The sequence below is a fragment of the Varanus komodoensis genome, unplaced genomic scaffold, assembly GCF_004798865.1.
Source record: "Varanus komodoensis strain SLA01 unplaced genomic scaffold, ASM479886v1 scaffold85, whole genome shotgun sequence".
In the NCBI taxonomy this organism is placed as follows: Eukaryota; Metazoa; Chordata; class Lepidosauria; order Squamata; family Varanidae; genus Varanus; species Varanus komodoensis.
In genome coordinates this window covers 2,084,307-2,102,038 of record NW_025336543.1, presented here as the reverse complement: position 1 = coordinate 2,102,038, position 17,732 = coordinate 2,084,307, and the positions used below count along the sequence as shown (strand labels likewise).

The 17,732-nt window shown below is 46.5% G+C and overlaps 1 protein-coding gene across 1 annotated transcript in view; it reads right to left on the bottom strand.

Annotated features, from left to right (window-relative positions):
- The window catches only part of SLC6A12 (solute carrier family 6 member 12), a 56,843-nt gene extending 42,637 nt beyond the window's left edge, over positions 1–14,206 (bottom strand). The window contains exons 1-2 of the mRNA XM_044417028.1: positions 14,139–14,206; positions 3,413–3,618 (exon numbers count right to left, since the gene is read on the bottom strand). Of these exons, the coding sequence (XP_044272963.1) occupies positions 3,413–3,614 (202 nt within the window). The 5' untranslated portion in view covers positions 3,615–3,618; positions 14,139–14,206. The remainder of the gene's footprint in view (positions 1–3,412; positions 3,619–14,138) is intronic.
- Between the last annotated feature and the right edge of the window lie 3,526 nt (positions 14,207–17,732).

The following is a 17,732-nucleotide window of genomic DNA, read 5'->3' as shown; positions in this document are numbered from 1 at the left end:
CCAAAAAGGTTTATTTGAAGCAAAATTGCACAAAGCAAAAGCAGCCCACAAGTAATGTTTGCTTAAAATCAGATGTTTGAGGAACATTTTTTGCTACTTGCCCAAGACTACAGCCTACCCCCCAAATATGGGCAACTCAGGTTTGTTTTTGTTTTTTCCCTTCTTCTAGACACCTTACAAGCATCACCTTCTTGCCGCATTTCAGGAACCACTTCTCTTGGCTCCAGCCAAAGTAAAGTGGAGTGCAGAAGAGCTGATCAGAAATCCACATGGATTTTTCAGGGAAGACGTCTGGCCCATGGATCCTCAAACTGTGCCATGCTCATGGATCATTCTTGAACATTTCACATGAATTTTGAATTCTGGTGTTATTTCCTTCTGAAATTCCCTCCAAGATAACAACTAAAAGTAACAGTTTTCTTCTTTTGAAGGCAAGCATTGACCCAGATCACACATAACTATCTCAGTTCAATAAATCACAGTATATTGAACCATAGACAAGAATTATGCCTACACATTCCATTTTCTCCTTCCCTCTCTGTTCCCTCTTGCACCTTAATTTAGTACTTCAAAGAATTCTTAAGTAACAGTTTCCTAATACAGCTAAACTGGAAAACTGATTTGAGCCCTGGCTACAAACCTGGATTGCATACTATGCTTTGATTCTGGCTTGCAAGCCAAGATTTAGTCAGAGTTTAAACCACATTTTCCTGGTTCAACCACAGCAGGAAACTGTGGAGAGAGAGAGAGAGAGAATGAGAAAGGGAGCACATCAGCATAATGCTGGGCTTGGGTCTGCTAAAGCGCACAGATTATTGGACTGAATTGGGCCATTGGGTCCATAGAACTGAATTAGAAGTCAGAGTGCTCCACGGATCTGGAGGCATACAGCTGGCAGAACCTGCATTCCACATGTTACTTCTTGTGGCTTTTCCCAGTAGAGGACGAAGCAACCAGTCAACTGTCTTATTGGCAAGTCTAATAGCTTATGAAATCCCACTGTGTAAAATAGAAAGGAAACATGTGTTTTCTACTCTTTGGTAACCCAGCGCTTTCTGGAGGTACTTACAGCTGTTTCTAATAGTCAAGTCCTGTCTCCTGTGAGAACCTGATTTTGCCCTCTAGGGTCATTTCTGTACTGCCAGCAACAATAATTCTAACTGAGGTTCATTCCCGTGACAGATAATTAACTGTAGAACCTCAACCATGAGTGATTTCCCCCTGGTCAGAGTGCCAGTCACGTTAAAACAATCAGGAGTCACATCTTTCTATTTTCTTGGCACTGATTTAACTATATCTGATGGAGTACCTGAAGCCAAAGTATCTTCGTTTATGCCCATACCAACTTAGTAAGGACAGTCTGCATACATCAGCTGCACTAAGCTTTCTCCATGTCGGTCTTTCCAAAGCATCAGCTTAGAGCAAACAGATGTGTAATTGCTACCAGGAATCTGTAGCAGTTTGTACAAATTCCAGGAATTTGTAGCAATTTGTACAAACTCCTTTCTTACTAGGAATTTGTAAAAAGCTTCTGGATCTTTCCCAGCATCCCAGAACAATATTTTTCCTGGGAAAATGTGATTTCCCCACTGCACCGGCTAGTGTACCTTTAGAAGTGCGCATCTGTGTGGAATGCAACTGCACTTGTGTTATGGAAAAGGTTCTTACCAATCGTTACTTTTGTCAAACAGATTCAATTGACATAGTGCATCTTCCCATTTCCCTTGGTTTGGTACCATTCCGCTGATGTTTGTTGGCGTGCTTTAAGCCCTGCCGTTACACTGCAAGCCAGTGCGGCACAACGATTAGACTGGAACTTGGAAGGATGGTGCTCTAGTCCCCACACAGCCACAGTGGAAGGTGCTGGGCCGGTCATGGGTCCTACCTTGCAGGGCAGTTGTGAAAATAAAACAGAGAGGAGGAGGGGGAGGATAATGAAAGCTGTCTTGGGTGCTTTGCAGAAGGATGACAGGATATAATAGCTAAATAAAAACTAATCATAAATAATAATTGCTCATGATACATGTTTTTGTGTATTTGAGTGTATGAATTTTCATTTAAAGTGAAGGTGTTTCTTTTATTATTCTTCTATTATTAATATTATATTACTGTCATTAGTCTATCTTCCTATTTATTATTATGATTCTATTATTCACTGGTATGCATAAGCATGCAATTTTATTTTTATTTTTGTACAAGACTATTAGCCCCACAGTCCATTGACTGGCTATGTTTACACCTACCTACCGCAAAGCACTTGGGCAATCCCTACCGGCAGCTGGTTCCTGCTGCAGCCACTACCAGAGCCTCCCCCACATCTATGCCTTCCAACACGTTTCCTGAATTCTTTGGGAACTGGGTGGTTGCCTTGCGTAGCATTCAAGAACAAGCATTTATTTTGCCCTTGCTGAGGAAAAAACAGTCTCTCTTGTTCATTGTCTGACCACAAGAGAGACAGGCAACACCAGCAAGTCATTTTATATTTTATAAGGCTCTTTACTGTAGGTGCACACTAGCGATATAGAGTGAGCCCGTCTCCAGTCGGGACCAGCTGCCACACTCACCATGCACAGCAAATGCATACATTTAGCTTTATGTAATGAGAAGTAACAGAAAACATCATCGCAGGAAACATTACTCAATAAAAGCAGGACACGTCCATCAAAAAGAGAAAATATAATCAGTGAGAAACAATGGGTTACTTTTTGTACATGGTTGTTCTGACCTACACTTCCTTTTAGGACGTTTGGTGCCAAAAACATCTGCTTCCAAGCTTATCTTTACAAATTCTGACCTTCTTAGCAGAGGATGAGTTTATACTTTTGACCCGCTTGTGTCCCTCTGATAGAGCGCTAAATAGCAGTACCTTGTAGTCTGGTCATCGGGGAAAAAATTATATCCTTCACCCTCAAAATAAATGTGCCTGTTATTTGAGAGTACCAAGAGAGAAGCTATGCAAAGACTCCTGTATATATTTATATTTGTATTTATTGCCTGCAGGGGCCAAGGATCTTGACCGTCATCTGTTGTACTGCTCATTTGGTGCTCCCCCTCAACCAACAATTCTGGCACAGATTCAGGCAGGGCAGCCTGTAGGAGGCAGTTCTGTTCTTGCTGAGAGGAAGCCCAAGTGCAGAGGGTGAGAAATCAGTCCGCTGCACAAAATTTGATGACTACATGTGCTCTTATCCAACAGTTTATCAGCTGGGCTGGCCCATCTGATGATTTTATGATTAGGGCATTCATCTGTTGTAAATTTTATAGCCAGTTTTATGTTTTAATCTGTATATTGCATATGATTTGCCATGTTGCAAGCTTAACATTTGTTTCTGGTCTGTTGCGTAATGACCAATAGTCTCCAGGAAATAAACGACCCTAGAAAAATCATGTATCTTGACTGCTGGCCACTCACCGCCTCCATTCTTGTAACAGAGATAAGGGAATCGCCAAACATTGCCCAAGCCAATGATCTCTCCAGCCACGGACAGCACAAATTCCACTTTGTTGGTCCACTGTCCTCTGTCCTGAAGCTCCTCCTCCTGCTGCTTGTGCTTTTCTTCTGGCACAATCGCGCTCCCGTTGCACTCCATGTCCCAAGTTCCTTTGCTTCCCATCACTCTGGAGGGAAAAAGACACCATGAGAAGAAGGATCACCAGGCATGAGAAGCTGCGCTACTTCGTTGCTGTAAAATGTTCAATAAGATCATGCTGCATGAAGGAATGCTGGCGGGGGGGGGGGGGGGGGAAACAACAATCTGTTGTGCAAACATACACACAACAGTGGGCTTCCTGCCATCTACACAATGGTAATGCTCAAATGTTTCATTCGGGCCAAATACCACAACACACAGGGTTGGGTTCAGCTGGATAAACGGTACTGGTGAAAGCAGACTTTCCCACCCAGTCCTATCCACTCCAGCCTCCAGAAAATACCAGTTAGAGAGTCAGCATCCATGCCAGAAGTCTGCAGGCAGATCTTCTGAACTGAAGCAGAATGTTCTTCTGCAAGTAAAGCTCCTCCTCTTATGGAAGGACTTTCACAGAAGGCAGATCCTGAATCAAGCCAAATGTGATGTATATTTAGAACTGGACGTAAGACATTCCCAGATTTTGACCTAGGGCCAAAATCTGGAACATCAGCCATTCAAATCCTAAAGGATTGGAATCGAGGAACGTCAAAATGCCCAAAATACCAATGCGTGCAATCAAGCAAAAGCTTGGATCACAGCAACTTCTCCCCTGCCCCCACGCGCAGGAGAACCAAAGACATTCTGCTGCTTGAGGTGAAACAGCAAACGGCTCCTCCTCCCCGCCAAGTCAAGGTGCACAGCATGCAAGGGCAGGCAAGTCCTCTTGGCACCTGAGGCAGAAAATCCCGCAAAGCATCTTGCCTCTCCTCACCCCAGCAATACAAAATACCAGCCTAATAAGTGAACCAGTTAACCATTGCCTTCGCACGCCCCCCAAGCTCAGCTCCTTGTAGCAGCCACCGTACTCCGTCTCGTAGGACAAGCTCCGCCCTGCCCTACTTCCCATCCGGCTCCTTGACACCCTCCCAGGGCTCAACCTCCTCACTGCTCTGACCCAAACCCCACGTTTTGGCCTCCATTTGTAAGTGGAATCCCTTCCCCAGGTAGCCAGAATACTTGCGGTCTGTCAGAGACCCCAGAGCCTGCTCTTCCCCCTCGTCCTTTCATTGATGGACTTCCAGCTGCTGTGCTGAGGATCCGCTTTGCCCCTCCCATCCTCTGCGACCCTTAGCTGGGTGCAAGAGTCCCGCAGCCCTGCCATCTGGCTCCACAGCCAAGCCAAGCACTTGTTCAGCACAGACACCGCCTCCTCCTCCTCCATTTCATCAGCGTCAGAAGTTCCACAGGCTGTCGAGTGAACGGAAGCCGGCGCTTTGTTACCGAACCTGCCTTGAACCATCACAGGCTTCACATGTTCCAACTCTGCAACTGCCAAATGCAGCTCCTCAAGCATAATGAGCTTTTGGACACACTTATTAGCAATATTGTTATGAGCTGACAGTGGAAGATTTAGCTTCAGTGTATGCGTTCATTAGGCATGACAACCACACAAATCTACATAGCCAACCTGTTTTAATTGCCATTTACGTAATGTGATGGTGCTAACAAAATACTTCTAAGCCCTAAAGTGATAACAGGAAAATCACAATCCCTGGAATGCTGAACCGGAGTGTTTGTGGCTTGTTTGTGTATTGTAATTTGCTTACACATACTATCTGTTGCCCACTACACTCTCAAACATTGCCGCATACTTAAGTTCCGTGCTCGACTCTTTAGTTTTCTATAGAATTAAGGGTGGTTTTTGTTTGTTTTAAGGACTGGATATCAGGCTGGCAACCTCCACGAAGGACTGGAGGTAGTCTAGTGAGCCTGCACAGAGAAACAAGGTGCTAAGATTTAGGAGCCAGCTGTTTAAATAAACCAAGACGAGACCACAGTGGCTCTAAGTCATCTGATCACTGTTGGGTGAAGACCCCCTGACCAGCTGCAGGGCTACAGAGTTTGCCCTCAGCTTTGCAAGCTCGCCTGGTATGCACGGAGTAAGATTGCTAGACCTTCCTGCAAAGCCTCCAGCTCAATACCCAGAGACTGAACCAAGATTGTGGAATGGGGAAGAGATACTGAGGCAAGAAGCAATGAAAAGGAGTCAGAGAACCCCTAACAGTAATGGTCATTGTCTGTTGTATCCCCAACCATAAGGACTAGCAACATTCTCTTATTTTTTTAACTAAAGCTGATACTATCAGAGTGATATTTGTACGCTACACAGTAAGCAGGAAACAATCCCTGCCTCAAGATACAAATAAATCAAATCAAATCAAATAATGAATATAAGACTGGGGGAAGCTCATACCTGTTATATGCAAGGATTCCTAAGCAGGGAGGCATAGCTACCAGCCTTAACATAGCACAATGTCTGGAAAAATTGAGCCTATTAAGTTCCTAAGAGCACTGTCCCATATGAAACTGGGAAGACTAGCAGAAGAAGAGAATGCGAACGACCAGCTGTGGGTTTGTTCCACTGTGAACACCATCAAGTTACCTGCCGTGCCAGCTGCAGGATTCTCTAGGTCCCTTGAGCAAGACATGGTCAATGGGATACCTTGTTCCCACCACCACAAGCAGCAGCTGCTCTTGCTGCCCTCCATTTTCTCATCAGCTGCTTGCTAGGCAAAGAGGTGATGGGTGTGGAGGCAGTGACATCAGCTACGTCTCCTCCTCCTGGCCAAAGCAAGAGCCGGGAGAGCGATGAGGTAAAGGAGGTGAAGAGAAGGCATGCGGCCAGGGAATTTTGCCACTGGGACCCTGCTGGGATCTGGGCCCTCGGTGGGTGCCCAATTATGCCAACTCTGGACGCCAGCTCTGGGTGTCTGGGGAGTTACAGAGATGCATTCTCAAAAGAAGGGTATGCCAGGCAGTGGCCCAGGGGCCTCAGAGACAAGGCATTTCAGTCCTAGTGTCGACATATCAAAGCAAACCGAAACCTTTTCATGCACAGGAATTAAGCACCCATTCAAGGATAATTACCAATTCATTCATTAAATTATCTCAGATAATAACTGAAAACTCATTTAAACATGAATCATGAGCTGAAGCCACAATAAGCATACAGCAAAAGGATCTAGATCCCAAAGCTCACAGACTGGACTTAAAACCTGCTGGCGGGGGGCATCAGGCAGAAACTTCAGAGTTCTGCAGATCTGCTGTAACAGAGATCCCTGATTACTTGCAGTGTACCTCAAGCACATACTTAAACTAAACCCAAATTTGGAAAAGAACAGTAAAGGTAATTTATAGATCTATATTGGCAAGGGCCACTCTGCAGGCCCAAGGGTTGCAAGACTTCACTTGTAAGCCAAAAATACAGGGTAGCTTCTATTCAGGACCAGCACAGACTCAGGTTTTAAGTCTTACAGGGCAGCCTCTCTCAGAAACAGACTCATCCTACAATTGACAGTTCAGTTTTTCATTTCAGTTTAAATGAACAAAACCAAATCAGAGTGAAAAAAGTATACACTGGATGCAAAATCAGCCATGCTTGTCTTATTGGAGGTGGGGTGTTATTTATTTATTTAGCTTACATACCACTGCATAGCCCACTGAGATCAAACTATATTCCTCCCTTAATCACCTGGCAGTTTGATATCACCTCCAACAAGTCATCATCTATTATCTCCTCCCCTCATCTGAAAATCTCCTTTCCCAGCAGGGTCAACTTACCTAGGTCTTCACTCCTTGAAAGTTAGCACGTACCAGAAACTGAGCCACGTCCTTTATTGCTTTTTAAATGAGGCCCTGTAATCTGACTGGCTGCATTCAGCCAATGGGGCAGCACACCAGACCCAGAGTCATGAAAGTAAGGGCACCGGCAGGCAGCCACAGAGGCAAAGCGGATGGTAAAAAGGAAGAGTTTCAGCTCACACACAAGTTAAGCATTTGCATGAGTTTAGCAACAGAGTAAGGAAGGCAAGGTAGTTGACTCTTCCTGTCTTCTAATATATAATAGAAATAAATAGCTGTAGATACATTTCTCATTTTCTCCTAGTAAATAACTTAGTTTTCCCGTCAAACATAACTTTGAGCTCAGTCAAAGCAATAAAAAAAGCTAGTTATGAAGGCAGAAAGCCAGCTGGGGTATGGAGGCTCCACTGAATGCCACATGTATCAGTTACACCATTCCCTTCTCAAGTTAAAGCTACACAGAAAGAGTTAAGCACCTCTGCCAGAGACATAGTCAATGCATCTTTAAAAGCCTGTAATGGAAAGTCTGGTTTCTCCTCTGATACTTGCTTGGTGTGGATTAGTCCCAATGGTTGTGGAACTTATTTTGTTCCATTGTGTGTCTGTGCTGCAGAGAGCGTACAGCTGAATGAGCTGTTCTGCTTTGCTACAAGAAAGTTATGTCTTTTATGTGACGGCTGTAATAAACAGGAAGCTATTTATAAATCCGACTCTTCTCTGGAGAGTTCTGACCTGAAAGCAGAACCATTGAGACATAGAATCCCAAGTAAATCTCTTACACACATGCACACACGGCCCAGAGCCACAGACAAAGAGAGAATTATCATAACCCTCGAGAAAAACCACCAGTCAGGGTAGTCAACCTTGGGTGTTTGCCAGACTGTAGCATAAGCTGGCTTCTTATATTTAATAAAAACTAAGCAAGAGGAAAAGGCTCAATGGATCTATTTATCCAATGTCAGTCTCCAATGACTATGAAATTGATGCATTTTCAAACACGTGGCATAATTCAGCATGACATTGGCGAAGTACTCTCAAGTCATATGTCCAGTATGATTAAATTGTGAATGGTGTGTGTGCGTAAGTTTCACCAATATCCTTTTATTCTGGGATGCTTCCTGGAATGGGTATAGAACAGGTCCTCTGAGGTTCCTGAGCAGGATCAGTATTTGGCCTGACAAAGTGGACAAGGCAGAATTATCATCCACCCAAGACCTGACTTATATACTTGGGAGAATTCTCCTGTATTACAGCTCTTTGGTGACAGCAGTATTTTGCAGCTTGGGAGTGCTCCTCGACCCAGAGCTGTCATTAGAAGCTCAAGTAACAGCGGTGGCGAGGAGCGCCTTCCTTCACGTTCGGCTGATCCATCAGCTGCATCCCTACCTGGAGAACAATTGCCTGGCGACAGTGACACATGCATTGGTAACTTCCCGATTAGACTTCTGTAATGCGCTCTACGTGGGGCTGCCCTTGAAGACAGTCTGGATACTTCAGTTGGTGCAAAATAGAGCTGCCAGGTTGCTGATGGGGACTGGGCGTTGTTCTCATATAACCCCAGTCCTCCGTCAGCTTTACTGGCTCCCCATTGAAGTCCGGGCCCAATTCAAGGTGCTGGTTATCACCTGTAAAGCCCTTAACGGCTTGGAACCTGGTTACCTAAAGGAGCGCTTGCGTCCATATCTGCCCTCCCGCCCCTTGAGATCGGCGGCAGAGGCCCTTCTCCAGGAGCCCTCCGTGAAAGAGATTAGGAAGGTGAGTACCTGGAGGAGGGCCTTCTCTGCGGTGGCACCCCACTTATGGAATGTGCTCCCCAGAGAGGTCCGCCTGGCGCCGTCATTATTTGTTTTTTGGCTCCAGGCCGATACCTTTTTATTTAAACGTTATTTTAATTGTTAATTTATTTATTGTTTTTATATCTACGCCTGGATGTCTCCAGATTTTTAATGCATTTGTATAGTTATTTATTTGTATTGGAAGCCACCCCGAAGCTTTTGCGAATGGGGCGGCATACAAGTGTTCCAAATAAATAAATAAATTTCAGAATATAGATGAAAGATACTACAACTACATCCCCCACCCCCAGCTCTAACAAGCTAGCTTATCAGGGTGAAAGATTCTAGCCTAGCCTTCTTGGTAATATGTTTTTTTTCTATGCGAGGATAGGTTTATGTGCACAGGGGAGCATTTCAAACACACAGCCCCTCTTCTGTCTTTGGAGGTGGAGAATCATCTTGGGGAATCCTTCTTTGTCATTCTGACAGTGCAGTTTTATTCTGTGAAAGAGGTTCCCCAGATGTGGCATCTGACCACCAGCACTGTTTCTCAGCAGATTCTGAAGTGCAACCTGCAGATTATAAGCAGGTGACTTTGTAAGATGACAGCAGTACTCTGTAACAGGGATCAGGGCCAAGGGAGATCAATATCTGCTGGAGGATCTATGGGTGAGTTGTAGTAGAGCTGTGTGGGTCTGAGACTCTCCACGATAAGAGCAACAGCGGGAAGGGAAGGATCAGATCTCTATTCTCTTGTCTAGTTGTGCCCTTAGAAGACAGAATGGGTTTTGTAACATAAATTGGTACATATGCAATAATGTAATCATAGCAGAAGTAATGTGTAGTTCTAATGTGTTAGTTGGCCAGCCTCTTCCATTCCTATAGCCAGATATTTTGCAGTGATTAACACATAAGTGAGAGGAATCAATGTAGAAAAGCCAGGTATGAAATTAAGATGGCCTAATATGTTTAAGGCTAATTTACTGTAGTACATATTAACATAAGAATGCTTTGTACAAAATCCAAGGCATTTCTAATGCTCATCATTTTACCTAGTGACTTTTAATCATAACTGACCATAACTCTAGGGATGAATGAATCTGTCAAGCTCACTTTTTCTCAGCGTTTTCTCACTCTTGAGTAGTTTCTGTCTTTTGTCCACACTGGATTTGATTTTTTATTTTTTATATATATGTATGCCTGTACCTTTTTTGTTGAGCATTTCTTGGAAAAAAATCATTTTGAGAGAAAGATGAACTTCATTTCAGAATCTCAAAATATGAGGCGTTTTATGACAACCTGGGTTCCAATTCATGTTTAGGTTTAGTGAGTATGAATGGGATAAGATTGCTTGAAAATGCAAACCAAGCAGATCCATGGCATCACAGGCCAATTTCTTATGGTTCTTATAGAAATATTTCCTTTCACAAATATAAGAGCTTGAGACTGAATCCAAGAGGTGGGTTAATGAAAAGGAAGGGGCCAGTATGGAAGGCAGACAAGGGGTCAGTTGCATATTCTTATAGTAACAGCATGTTGAGTTTGTTTGTTTTCATCCTGCAAGGTACCCAAGGTAGCTTTCATGAGCCCCTCCTCCTCTCCATTTTTATCCTCACAACAACCCTGTAGAGTAGGTTACACTGTGTGTCAGTGACTAGCCCAAAATCACCCACTAAGAGACATGACCACATAGGGACTAGAGCCTGGATCTCCTAAGTCCTAGAGCAATACTCAAACCACTATGCCAAACCTGCATGTAGCCATAAAAAAAGGAAATGCACTACTAAAAAAGAGGAGACCTAAGAGCGCAAACATTTGTATATGCATGGAGAAAACTAGAAAGCATTTCTATGGGAAGCAGAACAGAAACCAATGCCTGTGCAATGCTGTGGTTTGTTGAGCAAAGGGAACAAGGGGGGCTTGCCCATGAATTTCAGGGGTGCAGCTTGTCACCAGATTTCAGCAGCAATTTTTTGGCTACAGAATGCTGAGGATTTGGGGAGACTTTTCTGCTAAGGCATGCAAAGCATTTCATTCTAAGTGACCCACAGGCCTGCTCAGCCTGTTTCCCTGAGACAACAGGAAGGTCTGTCCTTCCTCCGTCTTCATCTTTAAAATGAACTTGGACAGGGAGCCCTTCAACTGGACAATGCCTTCAAACAGGGAATGTCCCCTGCCCCTCCAGGGTTGCAACCTGGCCCTTGTGTGCCTTTTGGTTCTTGTTCAGAGGTTACTTATTGCAGAGTCTTATACCCTTGAGAAAACAGAAGGCAGGGACCTGAACAGACCTTAACAGGATCATTCATTAAAACTGCACTGTGGGAACTTTAATTAAAATCCATATTCCTGTGGTGCAGTTCCAATGAAGAGCAGAGCCAAAGCGGCATGCTGGTTCGAGTGCTGGACTTAGGAGATTCATGGATGAGCTCATTCCGCTCATCCATGTATCTCACCAGGTGACTCTGGGCCAGACACAGCTTCTCAGCCTGGCCTCCCACACAGGGCGCTTGATGTGGTGAGGACAAAATGAAGAGAACCTTGTAAGCTGCCTTGGGTTAATTGCAAGAGGAAGAAAAGTGGAGTATCACTGTAACAATAGCAATAAGAAATAATACTAAAAATTGTACTGCTACACACATGCACTTGGGAGTAAGCCCCAAAGAACTTGCTGGCATTGCTGCCTGGGTAAACAAGAATAGGGGTCACATGGCTATAATCTGTACCATGTGTTTCTGCCCCCACAACCATCTCCAAACAGTGAAACAGGCTATAGTAAAATCTGATAAAATGACAAATGAAAGATACTAAAATAATTATTATGATGCTGACACCAGCAGTTTAGCGACAGTTTTTGTCCTTAGGCATCCCAGGCCTAGAGAAAACAAAAGTGTTACAGGAGTGGGGCTCGTACCCAGAGAAGTGAATCCTAGGGCTGAGCATCATTGAACTTAAGGTAAGCAGAAAAGCGAGATGCAAGCTTAGGCCATACTGAGCTTGGTGCAGCTTACTTCAGAATAGACATGCACAGGTTGGCCAAGCAGTTTGGTGAATATAAATCTGGATATAGTGGTGGTGGTTTTTCCAAAGGCTGACTTAGACATACAGCTGGTGGGGAATTGGACCTTTGGATTGGCAAAAGCAAAAGGAAGAAAAAAAAATGTATTCCGGTCAGAATGAGACCAGCAACGGTGTACTCTGAAGCGGGACAGAAGCCGGCACTGGCATAACCACTTACACTTCTCCGTGATGGATCACAGAAAATTTTCTGAACTGTTGCCAAGCAGCTGATGATGCACAGATAAGAAAGTCAATTTACCAGGCACTTGACACATTTCCAGTTTATCCCAAATGACACCATGCCAAGTTAATATCTTCCCAGATTCTTGGGAGGTATGTCTTTTAGCCGGTGTTCAGAACAAGCTTGCCAAGTCTGGCAACAGTACAACGCCAGTGGTAAAGTCCAAGGTTTAGCCTCTTAGATCTGAAACTGCTGTTCAGTGGGATGTAGCAACTTTGTTTATAACAGCCTGATCAAGTTCTACGGATAGGGAGGGACGTTCTTCTATGAATGCCCTTAAATTATCTGCTACACACTTCCTTTCAGACAAGTCTGCATATGCACCAGTGAGCAACGCGTGTTAATGAAAGCAGGTAGGTATGTGAACCCATTGGCATGGAAACCTACAGAAATCCATCTCTTCGAAGCCAGTTATGGCATTAAAAGTTGGACATATTCCTATGGATTCTGCATGGAATACTTTTGTTAAGGTAGATCAAATTACAGCATTTGTAAAGTTGTAATGTCTGTGTTTCCGATGAATGATGTACCACACAATCCTGTGCATACCCCCTCAGAAGTAAGTCCTATTGGGTTAAAAGGCACTTACTCCCAAGAAAGTGGGTATACACTTGCTACCCTAGACAAGCATGCATCTCAGCCATGGTGCAATCACGACAAGGGCTAGAATGGCACTAACTTCAAGCAATATAAAATTGCCACATAGGTCCAATTTGCTCTCTCTTATCACTATAAGTTATCAACTTTCTCTTTCTGAAGTTATATCAGGCCAAGATGGGTCATGCAGTTATTGCATGACTACATCTCCATCCCACGGTTCTTCCTGCAAGGAACTTCAGGTGATGTAAAAGCTTCCTCTCCAATCCATTCACTCCTGCCAACAATAACAGTCCCGAGAGGTAGCTGGGCTGAGAGTCAGTGGCTGCTCCAAAGTCAGCCGGAGGACTTCCTGGCCGAGGGGGCCGAGAACCCAGATCTCCAGCGCCCTCTCAGCTGCGCTACGCGGGCTTGCGTCCCCCTCACTCTCCCTGCAAGGTGCTCATTCCTAACGCGCCTGGCCTTTGCAGACAGACGCCCCGTCCGGGCTCTGGACTAGCACTGCTTTATTCAGAGTCCGGATTAGCGACTTTCCCCTCACAGGGGCTGAGCAGCCTGAGCCCATTTTCTCTGGCAAGGTTCCTGAGAAAAAACTTCGCGCGAGGGGCAGAATCGCAGAGGGGAAGTTTCTCCTCAGCCAGGCACTGCCTCTGCGGACTGCAAAGCGTTTGCTCTCTTGAGGGAAAGCGGCTGTGTCAGGAGGAAATGTGGTGTGCTAACCCTGATTTAGTGTAAACAAATTCCTGGAGGCTGCCCGGCCTCCCCCTTTCCCCACCCCTTGCCCTCCGGCCGGCTCGGTTTCATCGCGCTCGCGGCGCCAGCTCTTGCCCCATCTCCGCCTAGCCCTCCACCGCCGCCCCTCTTCTCCCCCTTCCCTCCCCACCTGCTGCTCCCGGCTTCCGTGCGCCTCTCCCGGCACAGAGCTGTGCAGGCGACCACCTAGGGCGCCGCACCGGCCGCTTTTCCAGCATCACTCTTGCACAGCCCGTTCGACATCACCTTCCTCAGGCTCCCAAGGCCAGCCCGCTTTCCCCGGCTTCAGACGCAGCGGGCGCAGGAGCGCGCCTCGCCGAGCACTCCGGAGCAAACCTGTGCAGGATTGCGCCGCTGGTGCAGCCGTCCGCACCGCCGCGCCGCTCCCGGGACGGCTCCCCGCCCTGCCTTGCGCTCCAGCGCCCGCTTCTTGGAGTCACCCACCTCGGCTCCGGCCGGCCGGGAGCTCCGTCTGGGCCCCTGAGTCACGGGCGACCGGCTGGGGAATGCGGTGGGGAACAAGCAGGCAAGCGCGGGGCCCGGGAGAGGCAGCGCTGCCTGAGCAAACAAGCCCTCCCCCCTCGCTCTCGCTCTCGCTCTCCACCTCCTTTCCCTCCCCTTCCAGAGTATCTTCCAAACTATCCCCAGAAGTTCTCTTGTGGGTGGAGGGCTGGGAGAAAGTGTGTGTGGGTATGCACACGTGTGCGCGCTCGCGTGTGTGTTTGTACATGTGTGTGTTCCTGGGAGTGGCGGAGGGAGAAAGAAGCCTCCTGAATCTTGTTGCAGTATTCCTCTCCGTGAAACAAGGAGAGAGCACGTGGGTAGGAAGGATGCCATAGCAGGGCAAAAATGTGAATATTTCACAATACGGAAGGGTCATTGGTCGCGCCGGTGGGTGTGTTAAGTGTACTTCCTAGGAAGTCAATTCTGTGGGACTTGTCCCAGAAAACTGTGGGATGAGAATGTGTGTGTGTATGAGTGAGAGAGAGAGAGAGAGAGAATCGCCGTGTACATGACATTTTCTGTATCTTTACAATTTGATTTATTTATTTCGTTGGTTTTGCCCAACTTCCTCCCTCAAACAAGCTCAGGTAGCCCACAACAGCCCTGCGCAATCGTTAGGCTGAGGAACAGCAACTTTGCTAAGGCTACTGGCTGAGCATCAAAACTGCTACGCTACATACCAGCCACACAGAGACCCGCTTTCACAAAAGAAATATGCATTCACTGTTAGAAGAGCAGACTTCTACTTTTTTTCCCTGCATTGCTAACATTCGCATGAGCACAGAAACAGTATGAAAAAGACTCAGGAAGCTTTTGAAGTCGGATGCAGAACAGTCGCTAGATCAGAACATGCCGATCCTTGGCATAGCTTGATACGTTGTTCTTCCACTGGTGGGTCAAGTGAGGAACCACAAATGGGCCATGCATCAAGTCAAGGTGGATCAATGGATTGACATCACCAACATGTTATTCTCTTTTTATTTCGGGAGGCAGGAAGAGGTGAAGAAAGTTCCAAATTCCTGAGAGAATTCCAGTGCCCATTCCAGCTTGACCATACATAGAGGTTATCCTCAGAAACCCAAGGGAAGGCAGGCTGTGAGCAGACAGTCTTCTCGGGCAGTGCTGTCTCCCAAGTTTCAGGGGGCCTGGGGCACAACACCCTTGGTGGGCCCTGCTTCAGGAAGCAGCCTTCTCGCCACCGCTGCCACCAGCTGCCCCATTTCCTCAGCACTGCTACACTTGCTTGCCTGGCAGACCGTGAGCCATCAGGCCGGCATCTCCTGCCCTCCTTCCCACCACCTGGGCCAGAGCAAGAGGCAGCTGAACAAGCAAGCTGCGCCGGTGGAGAGCTGGGGCTCGTCCCTGGAGCCCTTGTGAGTCCCTGTGCGGTGGACCCTCGGGAAGCCTCAGCCACGCCTCCCCTCAAAACCGTCCCTGGGCTCTGTGCTGGTGCCCCATTGGCACAAAGAGGCCTGCCTGGTTTCCCTTCTAACACCAGGCAAATGTGTTCTTTTTTCCCAGGGTCATCAATGAAGTTTTGGCTGCAAAAACCGGTGGTCCCCAGGTGGACATTTCTGCAAGGACTGTCAGAATATTTGCCTCTCCCCACTCTCCCAGGTGCAGAGATTCACCCTCAGAGAGGAGGTCAAGCTTCCTCCGTGAGGCTGCAGAAAGTGGGTGCTTTCTGCAGCTGGTGCTTCTCTGACCCCACTGTTGGAGGACACCAGATAGAGGCATTCCTGGGATATGCCAGGAGACGCACAGCCTGCATGATTTGAGCCCTGCCATGCCCTTGATAGACCCTCAGAATGGGGGAAGAACTTACCGATGAACTGATTCTAAAGAAGATGGACTGTGCGGAAATGGACAGATTGACTTTGTCTCTGAAGGAGAAAGAAGATACAGACTTCTATCAAACTTGGGACTCTTTTTATCATTGGCTAGAGAAATGGGACTATGCATAGACTTAAATATGTTTATAGCTCAACATAAAAAGAAAAAATGTGGGGGGCTGACCCAGTAGGTCTGATGTTATCGATGATTGATGCTTTTTAGGGTTTTTTTGTTAGGTATATATTAAGAATAAAACTTATTAAAAAAAAAGAATGGGGGAAGAACTTTGCCAGGCCTGGGGATGGGAAGTTTCATTTCCCTCTCATTACTAATATCATTAATTTTATTTCTATATCAGCCAATAACCAAAGCTCTCTCAGCAGTGTATATTCATAAAATATACACAACAGTAAAAAGTCATAAAATTCCTCTACACGGATTTTAAAACTACTTTTTTAAAACAACTAAGACAGGTTACTACAAGGAGGCCACTTAAAACAGCTGATACACCCACTCACCCTCCCATGCACTTTTTAGAATTGTTAAGCACGTTGGCATAAAGGGCAGCCTCACACTGGCACCGGAAGGAGAGTGGTGTCAGTGCCCGCTGGAGCCACCTGGGGAGATGCGTCCATACTGGGTGGGCTGCTGTGGAGCAGGGCCTCTTCCTTGGTGCCTCCGACTGAAACTCTTGGCGGTGGCATTCATCCTGAAGGAAAGGACTCAGAAGTGGTGTGCAGTGTCTGGCCAGATGGTGGCTGGGAGAAACATTCCATCAAATATTGCAGCCCAAGCTGTGCTGGAATCAGTGGGAAGGAAGCTGCTGAGGATCAAGAGAAACCCAAAAGAGAAGAGAAAAACACCCCTTTTCCCTTCCTTTCACATTCCTAATGCACACGTGGCAAATCGTGTCCTTTGCAGTTCCCTCTTCCATGCAGCTTTGGAGATCTCTGCACTCTTAACAGCCAGTGGGAGGGCTTTGACACCAGCGGAGGTTTGGGCAGCAGTGGGGACCCACTGGGAGGGGCACACTGAGGGGCCCCCTGGACTCCAAAGCTGGCCCTGCCTGTGTAGTTTAAAATTAAAACCAAGCCTCCTGTGCAAGGTGTAACACAAGGATGCATTTTGTATGGAAAGGCAGCACCTGAAAAGCACCTGATTCTTCCTTATGGGATATATCATGGGACAGGCAAAGCCGTCCTAATGGGGAGATCAGCAGGCAGCCTGCAATTTCCAAACACTGCCTGCTCATGCTCAATGGGGAGAGGGGGAAGTTTTTGTTTAGTCGCAAAGTCATGCCCAACCCACCACAACTCCATGGACAATATTCTCTAGGCTCTCCTGCCCTCCACCATCTCTCGGAATCCACCCAAGCCCACACCCACTGCCCCAGTGACTCCATCCAGCCACCTCATCCCCTGCCGTCCCCTTCTTCTTTTGCCATCAACTGTTCCCAGCATCAGGGTCTTCTCCAGGGAGTCCCTCCTTCTCAGTAGGTGGCCAAAGTATTTGAGTTTCATCTTCAGTATCTGGCCTTCTAAAGAGCAGTCAGGGTTGATCTCCTCTAGGACTGACTGGTTTGATCGCCTTGCAGTCCAAGGGACTCACAGGAGTCTTCTCCAGCACCACAATTCAAAGGCCTCAATTCTTCAGTGCTTAGCCTTCCTTATGGTCCAACTTTCACAGCCATACATTGCAACT